This window comes from Asparagus officinalis, chromosome 5 (genome assembly GCF_001876935.1).
Source record: "Asparagus officinalis chromosome 5, Aspof.V1, whole genome shotgun sequence".
NCBI lineage: Eukaryota > Viridiplantae > Streptophyta > Magnoliopsida > Asparagales > Asparagaceae > Asparagus > Asparagus officinalis.
The window spans coordinates 126,136,659-126,147,008 of NC_033798.1; the positions used below are offsets into that span (position 1 = coordinate 126,136,659).

Genomic DNA, 10,350 nt, shown 5'->3' on the forward strand with positions numbered 1-10,350 from the left:
CAATAATTTTTTAAATGACTAACCTGCAGACATTTGTAGAACAAAGAACAAAACTTCCTTCTAACCCTAATTGTTTCATAATAATCAAAAGAACTTTTTTTTTATCTTTAAGATGAGAAGAATTCTTGAAAGTATAGTATTAACAAAAAACACCTTCAAAATTAATGCGTTTATGCACACTTGGATTCCTTCTGAATGCTTCTTTAAGCTTTGAGTGTTCCGAGTAAATAAATTATTTAAGCGGATTATAGCGCTAGTGGTAAACTTCCACCAAATACTAAAAACACTAAAAAAAACTTGATTGCCACGAGAAGCTAGCTGCGCCTATTCAATTAAAAAAACTACAAACTCTTTGTTTAAGGGCTGTTTGGTTGGCTAAAAAAATTAATTATAAGGAACATATTTCCTATAATAGGTTCTTTTCTTGTATTTGGTTCACTTCTTGAAACTAAAAAAGAAATGAGATGAAATGAGTTTTCACATTAATAATGGATGATGTGACTAATTTTTAAGGAAACACGTTTCATGACTTTTTGAGGAAATGGATGGAAATCAACTTTTAATGGTTTCCTTATCATTTTTCTTTTTCTTTGATTTTAGAAAATAAACCAAACAGGTCCTTAAACTCACAACATCACCAAGCAAAAAGCTCTGACAGAGAAATAAATACGAGCAAGCAGTTAAAGGTTAGTGTTTCGGGCGATGCAATACTGTAGCTGTCAGGCTACGACAATATGGATTGGGATCCTCTCCTAATAAAGAGGTTCCTAATATCTCCTAATGAAATATTGGCCTTTGATTTATCAATCAAATGTCAAGATCTCCTCATGAGCGAAAGTAGGAGGGCCCCCCTACTTTCGCTCATGAGGAGATCTTGACATTTGATTGATAAATCAAAGGCTAATATCTCCTTATTAGGAGATATTAGGACCACTACTCATTAGGAGAGGATCCCAATCCGAATTTCAATGGGACTGTCGGCATGGTTTTGGGTGGTCACATCACTCGACTCCTTGCACAACCAAACTAAATAGTTAATGTAATATTGTAGGGATTGGGATACTCTCCTAATGAAATTCCCTCCATCTCAAGCCGTTTTAGCTCAGCAATACTGTAGCTGTCACGTACAGCTAGGCGACATGTTTCCGGAATCACGAGGTTTGCAGAAAGGTATCCAAACAGACCTTAAATCCCACATGGAAATTAGCATAACCAGAAACCGGAGAGGTAAGAATACAAAAGCAAATACATGTGAATCATAAACTACAAAGTACATACCGAACCAAGAGGCTGCGCACATTAGCAGTCTACTGAGCTGAATTCTGATACTGATACACTTGGTAAATTTATCAGCAAGGCTTAAAAAGTATGACCCTACTGAACCATACATCTAAAATACGCAACCATCAAAGATTGTCGATCACCTAAGCTTAAAATTGTGCTCGTGCATCCAGTTTAATTAAAATACATGATATCCTCCCCCATCTGGGTTCCAGGATCTTAAATCAAGCTGATCCCTTGACAATTTTCCTTCAATCCTGGACTCGGTTCTATGTCCCCGCTCATAATCGTTCATAGGAGGAGAAAGCAATTCATATTACTTCCATGAAGAGCCCCCAAGTCTGATCACTTCCTCAGTACTAGTATCCTTCATAAGCCTATCATTACCTGCATCCTTCTTCTTATCACTCACATCACCATACAAATCCTTCAACTTTGCCAGATTGCTAGAGACCTTGTCTCTATTTCCATCACCAAATGGGCTAGGACGACGGTCTGAGCTTGCTCGACTAGGACTCCTGCTTCTGCTCCTGCTCCTACGAGAGCTAGAGTCTCCTCTGTACCAATCTCTATCTCTTCCACTCCTTCCATAGTCCCGCCTCTCGTTACCCCTATCTGAATACCGATGAGAATCTCTATCTCTACCATCACGATCATCATAGCTCCTCTTGTGCCTTCTCTCTCTGTCGCGATCACGGTCATGGTCTCGATCTCTCACTCGGTCTCGGTCGTTGTCCGGTCTTTCTCTACTGTGGCTTCTTCTTTCACGAGGAGGAGGCAAGGTTCTTCGAACAGGGGAAGAGTCCCGAGTGGACGCACGATGAGGGGCTCGTTGTCCAAAAGAGACGGAAAGGGCAGCTTTCACTGATGGAGGGCGACGGGCTGTATCATCTGAGCCAAGACGACTTGATTCGCCAGTCACACCAGATTGCTTGGTTGGAAGATTCATTTTCTCAAGGTTTGCGACAATCTGGCGCATGATGGGAACAGGAATGCGCGGGAAAAGGCTGTCAAAGTAGTACTGCAATAAAATGGCCGGAAGACATTAGTACAAAACATAAGAGAAACACATGAAGAAGATATGGTTGAGAAACAGCTTTTCCACGTCAGGCAACATTTAATTTAGTAGGAGCGTAAAAACAACATACGTTAGTCACAAGAGGTTGGGGCATCATACAATCATTTTGTAATTAAGATAATTAGGAACAGTAAAATAAAAACCGGATTGAGAAGGCCGGCGAAGGTCAGCTAAGAAACATTTATTACATAGCCCTACAAAACTGCTCATTTGCTAAGATAATAGATTATCTGTTGCATAACAAGATCTGACCATTCAGTAGCGAATTTTATTAAAAACTCAAGTGTTAATTTTGCATTCCCCTTGATCCATTTCAATAAATTAAATTACCTCGGTTTTATTTAGCAAACCATCAGATAGGTTTATCTATTTTCTGACTTTAGCAAAAACAACTAGTATTTTTTACGAGTTTTCTGGTCAGATATTCTCCTTTATTTTTACCCGTTATCACGCTTACCGGTATTCTGCTAATTAGAGATAATTTGCTGTATTAAGAAATATGAAGGCAAAATAGCTCAAAATGAGGCCTAGCAACGCGTACTTTACAATGTCCACCGAAACATATAACCTTTCCTCCATCAATTAGTCAAAAGAAAAATAGCATGTCAAAATGTTGCGAACTGGATAATCTATTTCAATTTTAATTTGAGTTGTTGATATTATCAACCAACAAATGCTAAAAAACTTGTCCACAACTGTTGAAAGATTGAAACTCAAGATACTGATATCAGAAACTAGGACATGAAAGCAGGCGACCGCCAAAGATTTTTAACCTTAAAACATACTTTGGTTGTTCATCTTGTCAATCCTGAATCTTTCAAAGTCCACCTCGACGTTATCCTACAACAATTTAGTATGTGCCAGTTACCATGTTCCCCTATTCTATCAATACACAGTCAATCTAGCCAGTAAGAGGTAATGAAACGGATAAATATCAGTAGTAGATAAGAGACATGACAAAATGAGAATCTTTTGCCACCAACATTAAAGAGAGCAATGGAAACATCAAGCTTACCATAGTATATTTGGAAGAAATGCAAGCATTTAAGGAATAAAATAATTAAGGGAAACTTTTCTGAGATCAGATTTTAAAAAAAAACTGAAAATATAAGAAAACCACATTACAGACCTCTGAACCCGTTATACAGGTAATGGATTCCTAAGAAACTGACATGAAAGAACATATGAATGAGGCAGGTAGGTAAGGCAACAAACTATGACTTAAACTAGACAAAGGATGTCATCAAGAGTTTTTGACATCAGTATGCATTTTAAATAACACGCAAAGAGCAAACACCAATAAAATTTTGAAGAGGTGACATGGATATCATAGGTACAGAAATAGGATATACCTATTCACCTGAATATTATCTACTACAGGAAAATCTTGCCCTGACATGCATTACACAACTAACTTTGGACTACTCCTGGCTTCCAGGATGAAAAATGAATGGATACTGAGATGAGACAGGTAGTACCATATTAATCTCCAGTATTGATTTTGAGCAGGAGACTAATATTTTTCATAAAGGAAACATATTATTTATATCCCAACATGTACAGATTGATTAGATATAGGCATTACTGATGGCCTGAAATAAACAGATTATAACAAATTATATAGTCTGAAATAAATAGATTGTTTAACAAATTATAAGGACTACAGATTTCATAGTAAGACAACAATGGGGGCATTGAGCGTGGACTTTATTTTTATATGTTACATATATTAGTAATTATTTTATATTCTTTGCATAGTGAACATCCAGAAGTATGAACTGGCAGAAGAAACTACCAACACCTGGTTAAAACAAGCTTCACAAACTTCTACAGAGAGAGGAAGGAAATCAAGAATAGAAGACAACTCCGAGAAATAGGCAAGTCAGTCAATTTACAAAAGGAAATCATCATGATTTTACCATCAAATTCCATACTAGGTGATATATATAAAGGGCAGGGTCAGGAGTAAGAAGAAGAAAAGACAAAAGTGTTCTAGAATGGAGGTTGGGATGGTTGGCAGGACTCTTTTTCCGAACAAAGGAGGCTGAGATTTATAGGCTCAAGCCAACAGATTTAAGCCGGAACGGGTTGACTGTCAGTCGAACATGGCAAAAACCTAGGAAGCAATAAATTCTGGTAACCTTGTTTAAACTTAGTCTACTCACGTAAAAATACTAGAGACTAATATGACAGAATATAACAATGCCGGTGTTTAGGAAGGCTTATTTTTTGAAATTTATATGTTGCCTTTTACTTACTTTTAGCTTTTATGATAAAAATGCTTTAAAATTGTTTGGGTAGAAATGTAATTTATTTGGTCAAACCTAACTTATATAAGTGAGCTTATAAGCTAGTTTTCTAAAAGCTGGGGTACACCAGCTTTTGAAAATGGCACTTACAAGTTAACTTATTTATTACTTTACCAAACAGGTAGAAAAGAAAAAGCTAGCTTAAAAGCTAGTTTGACCAAAAAATAAGCCTCCCCAAACACTCCCAATATCCATCTCACATGTCCAACAAAATTGAAATGTGCACCAGTTACTTAAAAAACCAGAAAGAATTCATTGCATAAGTTAAAAGGAGCCCCTATAAGAACTTCAGAAGAAATTTCCTAAGACACATGGAAAATATACTTAAAAGTTAGTGACAGACATCAGAACATCCAAAAACCATATGCAGGATGGCATCTTGCTAAACAAAATAGTATAAAATGCATCATGTTCTTTTATAAAACACTTCATTTTTAGAATCAACTTGACAAACCTTCCACAACATTGTTGAAAAAGATGCTTCCCTCTCAAAACTTTAACCTCCAGCAGGATATCCAAGCTCAGAATCTCACACCGCCAGTGAGCCATGTACAAGTGTCAATTAGCTTTTCAACTACCGTGAAATTATCATTAAGATGATTTTTTAGCAACAACAGTCGAATACACCAAAGCATTGCCAAATTACCACAATCAAAAGATTACGTATGATCATAATTGAATTCCGAACTATTGAGATTCGAGACTGACCTGTCCAAGAAGAAGATCACGTACATAGACCCCCATTGTTGTCATTCGACCATCAGACCCTGGAGCGAACTCCTGAAAGAGCAAAGGGGGAAAAAGCCATTACATGCCATTAAAAATACAGTTAAGAAGGTTATTGTTTATCAGCCAAGATATTCATAGCATCTTCTATAATATTATCAAACAGACAATATACAACAAGAAAGCTAAGAACACATACCCTATCATGCTACATTACCAGCGATGATAATATATTCTTCAAGAAGCCAAATATAAAGGACCAATTTCAACAAATTCACTATGGGGGGTTATTCATTGGTGTAATTTGGGGGATAATGGGATAATTTGGGGAACATCAGTGTTTGGTGTTATTAGTTGGGGTAATTGGAACAGGAGTGAACTCTTTCGTGTTATTAGTTTGTTGGTGTAATTGGGGGACAAATACCCCACTTTCCCCCAAATTATCCCACCTATAATAACCAAAGCTCAGCCCACCCTCAAAATTTACCCCACTTCGTTTGCTGGAACAAATTACCCCACAACAAATTACCCCACTTCGTTCCACACCGTTCTCAATGAAGATGACGATGTGAACTTGAAGACGACGACGGAGCTTGAAGACGGAGCCATCCGAATCGGGGTCGAGCCAGCTAGGGTTATCGGAATCGACGCCGCCCTCGTCGATCTCGTCTTCGGATGGCCGAGATTTGAACGCGACGGAGCTTGAAGACGACGACGACGAGCTTGAAGAAGACGACGGAGGCGGCGGAGGCTGGATCTCCGGCGGAGGCTGAACTGAATGAAGACGACAACGACGAGCTTGAAGACGACGACGATTCTCATCTATGTGCTCGATTTCAGCGTGAACTTTGACCTTTTACAGTTACGTCGATACGTTCGAGATCATCGCCGCCAAGATTGTGAGTTTTCTTGCGGATTCTTGATTTGTGATTAGAGGGATGAATTAGCGTTTGTTAGTGTAAAAGAATGATCTTTTTCTAGTGGTTTATGTGATAATCTTATTGAAATCATGGTTCTTGTTTGATGAATGTTTAGGAATGCTTCCATGAACTAAAGCAGTTGTGGAAATCTTGTTTTTCTCTCTCCTTTCAGTATTGGGTATTGTGACAATTTAGGATGTTTTTTGGTTGATTTTAATTATTTTTCTGTTAAGTTGCTTTTGTTAATAAGCACCAATTTAACTTTAGATGCATTATCCTAATTGTCCCACTCAAATTGTCATACCAATTGTCCCACTCAAATTGTCTCATTATCCCATTTTACCCACTTTATCCCACTCAAATTATCCCATTAGGTAAAATTACCCCATTGGAACAATTTAACCCAATTTACCCCAAATTACACCAATGAATAACCCCCCCCCCCATAAGAACTTGTGAACCAGAACCACAATTTAGTGTTTTGCACAAAGTCTAACTCGGCATATAAAGACTGGAATAGTTGACAGAGTGAATACACTTACATTACCAGTCTTACTTACACTCTGGAACCCTTTCCTTGCTTCTCTACATTATTAGGACCCCCGTTTAGTATACCCTAATTGACAGGTAACATGTGCGTCTCTTCATCCAAGTATAGATTAACTAGAACTACGCACTGACATTAATCTGGACTCTATAATCTAAGTGACTTATCTTTACAACATTACCTCACTGTACTTGGAGTACATAGATACTACTTAGCATGATAGAGACAAGCAACATTACTAACTGTAAGGGGGAAAAAATCATAAAGGCCTTCATGCAAGCAGTTATAGTAGTATGATTCAGTGATCTTGATATTGTTTAACTCCCTATCTACTGATCTACAACTGTAAGCATCCTAAAACTGATCTGAGAAAAAAGTAACACAACATTGTAGAGTGTCTTCTTTGTGAATCACCTTAAGAGCGAGACAACAGAGAAAAAGAAATGAGATAAGCCACATTTGGACAAGTATATGTAAAAGTTGGAACTATAATCTCTTGAAGATAGTAATCGTCAACAAGAAAAGGATTGCATACCGATACACACCTCCTCATCTTTGACATATGGCTCAAACCATTTCCATAATGTTTTAGGATCCCCAGCATACCGCAAGTAGAGAAAACCAATCTGCAATAACACTCAAATAGTTATGTTCGAAGTACAAGTAGAGAAAACTAGTCGTGTTTTAGAACAATGGGATAGAGCTTTACATAAAATTAAAAATGCAATCTTTTCTTCATAGACAAATCACTATATCTATCACTTAATTGCTTCCAAGAACCTGTCAACAAAATAGCCACCATCTACATCAGGAAAACGATCATGTTTATCACTCTATCTTCCTTCACATGTGAGGGGAATTCAAATTCCCTATCAAGGATAAATGTTCTTTCTTTAATTAGAAAGTCATCAACTTTAGAATCAAGGACTTTTGAGTCTTTCATACTAATGAAGTTGCAGTTATATTCCAGTGATACTAAGTTTCATCATAAAAAAGGGCCCAGTTTAGATGATAATGGCTGGTTAGCATATTATAAAAAAATACAATGACTTGCTCACACAAGAGTAGCAATTATTTATATTAAAAAACATAAGTTGCAGTTTTTATTGAATTTGCAAAGTAGGAGAGAAATATATGGAATCACCAAAGAAACATACAGCTCTGATATAAGGAGAATCAGGGTGCTTCAACAGCCCATGCATCTGTTTGACCGTCAGTTTCATCGTAAAAAATTTATACAGAAGGCAAAATGCTGTTGAAGGGCCTCTACAGTTACCAGTCATCCAAGGCTCCACATGATCAACCTGCTCGTAGATCTCATCGACGACCTCGTGATACGTCTTCAGCTTGTAGAGCTCTTTGAAGTAGTCAGAGGACAGGATATTCATAGAGAGCACCCTCTCTATCAAAGTTTCGATAGGTTTTCCAGATGTCTGCACCTCCATCGCCATAATCGAAACCCTGGAAACCAAAAAAATCGCAACTTGAGAGAGTTAGAGCTGATTAAAACCTCAATTGCAACTTGAGCGAGTTAGAGCTGATTAAAACCTTAAATTTAGTAAATTAACCTAAAAATGAATAGAAAGAGATTCGCAAATCGAGTCCATACCGTTTAAGCTCTCGAGAGCAGCAGAAGATAGAGCAAATAACGATGACGATGCCCTCGTGAGCAAATAAATCGATAAATAAACAAGGGATTTTGTATGAATTTGAAGAAGGTAATCGAATTCTAGGGTTTTAAAGGGGAATTTTGGGATTTAGGTATTTGGAAAGAGGGGAGACGGGACGCGATGTGGTCCGGCGTCTTTTGCGAACAGGGCTCGTGAGTACCATTTATTTATAGGGTCAGTGGGCCGTAATCCGATTGGATCCGACCCGAATTCGGGTTCCTTGCGATTCCGAGTCGGATCTGAGTTTAGAGATCCGACCTGAATTCCAAACTAATCTTGTCATAATGTCCGCGGTAGAGTATTTAATTTATTCATGTTTAACTATAAATTGCTTTTGACCAAAATATCAATTTAGCCTACAAAGTGACACACTCTGACTAATAGGGCCTAAAGAATAATGTCGGCGATAATAACACTTATAAATTGACACACTTAATCACTTAAACCTCCTCCGATCGCGAGAATTTTGATTTGTGCAAGAAAATTATGAAACTTTGCATATATACCCCTCATATCTCTCACACTTACAAATTTGTCCTCATAATTAAAATATCATTCTCCCTTTAAAAGAGTGGGTACTAGGAAAACTTTTATTTCCCAAAAATATCCTTCATCTTTCATGAAATTAACCAATTTACTCTATTATCATAACACACAATCTTATTAAATCACATTAATTAAAGGTTTATATTATAGTATAAATATTCTTTATATTATTAAATAAATTAAATCTAATATAATAATTAAATCAATTATCATAATAGTATTAGATTATCAAGCGTGTGATGTTTTAATATATTGTAGGAATTATTATTTATGTAATAATGCAACTCCAATTAGATTATAATAGTACAAATTTATATTAAACATTAGATTTTTAATAGTATAAGATTATAATTAAACATTAATTTTTTTTAGTGCTTATCAACTACAAATAAGGTTTATATTTCATCTAGAGTGGTTTTAAGTAAAAATTGAAATAATTAATTATGTAACTCTAATTAAATTAGTTAATTAATCATTATCTAATCGGCTTGTTAACAATAACTTGGTGTTTATGTGCGCATATGTAAAGACATGGATGAAACGTTTTATTCAAACTTCAATAGTTTATAGTGTCCGAGAGACACAAACCAATATAGAAAATAGTTCATACTTCCGTAATTCTACCTTAAGTAGTCCCCACAAACTTAGATTTTCTAATGAGTGAAAATTTGATGTCCTTCTAATGGAAACATTTCATAAAAAAAAGAAAATTAGTATTTTGGAAAGCTTCTTTTGTGTATTAACACATTTGACAAGTGAGCTCCTTTTGATACCTTCAACAAATTATCACGAACCCCTCCAACTTCCAGCTGTTTCATCACACTCTCTATATAGTCTCATTCCCAGGTCCCCCCTCTACCACTCTTCACATAATAAATACTAGGTTAAATCAAATGATTAAAGTATCCAAGTTCTACTTTTTTCCCCCTCTGCTACTCTTCTTTGCTCTGCCAATGCAAGGAAATTAAAGGAAGACGGAGAGTTTGAATAGTAAAAGATTTTGCTTCTGCCATTGAGGCAAGCTCGGTATTAGCGGTGAGGTGAAATTGATGAAGGTGGTTGTAGCGAGCTTGGCAATTTCGATAGTATGGCCGGTCAGAGGATGTGGAGAAGCTAGGTTCGATGGTCAATTGTGGTTAATTCGATGAATATGATGGGTCTGACAAAGGAAGTAGTGACAAGTATTCGATCGAGGAAGGGGATGTGGATTTGGAGGTGGTGGTGAAGCTTTCGGTGGAGAAGGAGGGTGTTGGAGGAGCTCGTCATGAAGTTG

The 10,350-nt window shown here is 36.8% G+C and overlaps 1 protein-coding gene across 8 annotated transcripts; it reads right to left on the reverse strand.

Annotated features, from left to right (window-relative positions):
• Positions 1,204 to 8,658, reverse strand: LOC109841181 (pre-mRNA splicing factor SR-like 1). 8 transcript variants are annotated; one of them, XR_002247169.1, is made up of 6 exons: positions 8,471 to 8,658; positions 8,019 to 8,322; positions 7,407 to 7,487; positions 5,377 to 5,448; positions 5,123 to 5,242; positions 2,178 to 2,302 (listed from the first exon to the last, which is right to left on the reverse strand). XR_002247169.1 is itself a non-coding variant. In XM_020410071.1 (5 exons), exons 2-5 carry the CDS (start codon positions 8,310 to 8,312, stop codon positions 1,598 to 1,600), a joined length of 1,152 nt encoding a protein of 383 aa, XP_020265660.1. In that variant the 5' UTR covers positions 8,313 to 8,322; positions 8,471 to 8,658; the 3' UTR covers positions 1,204 to 1,597. The 8 variants fall into 8 exon arrangements, 4 of the variants coding, with proteins under 4 accessions (XP_020265660.1, XP_020265663.1, XP_020265661.1 ...); XM_020410071.1 differs by lacking the exon at positions 5,123 to 5,242 and having other exon boundaries at positions 1,204 to 2,302; XR_002247170.1 differs by lacking the exon at positions 5,123 to 5,242 and having other exon boundaries at positions 2,180 to 2,302; positions 7,397 to 7,487.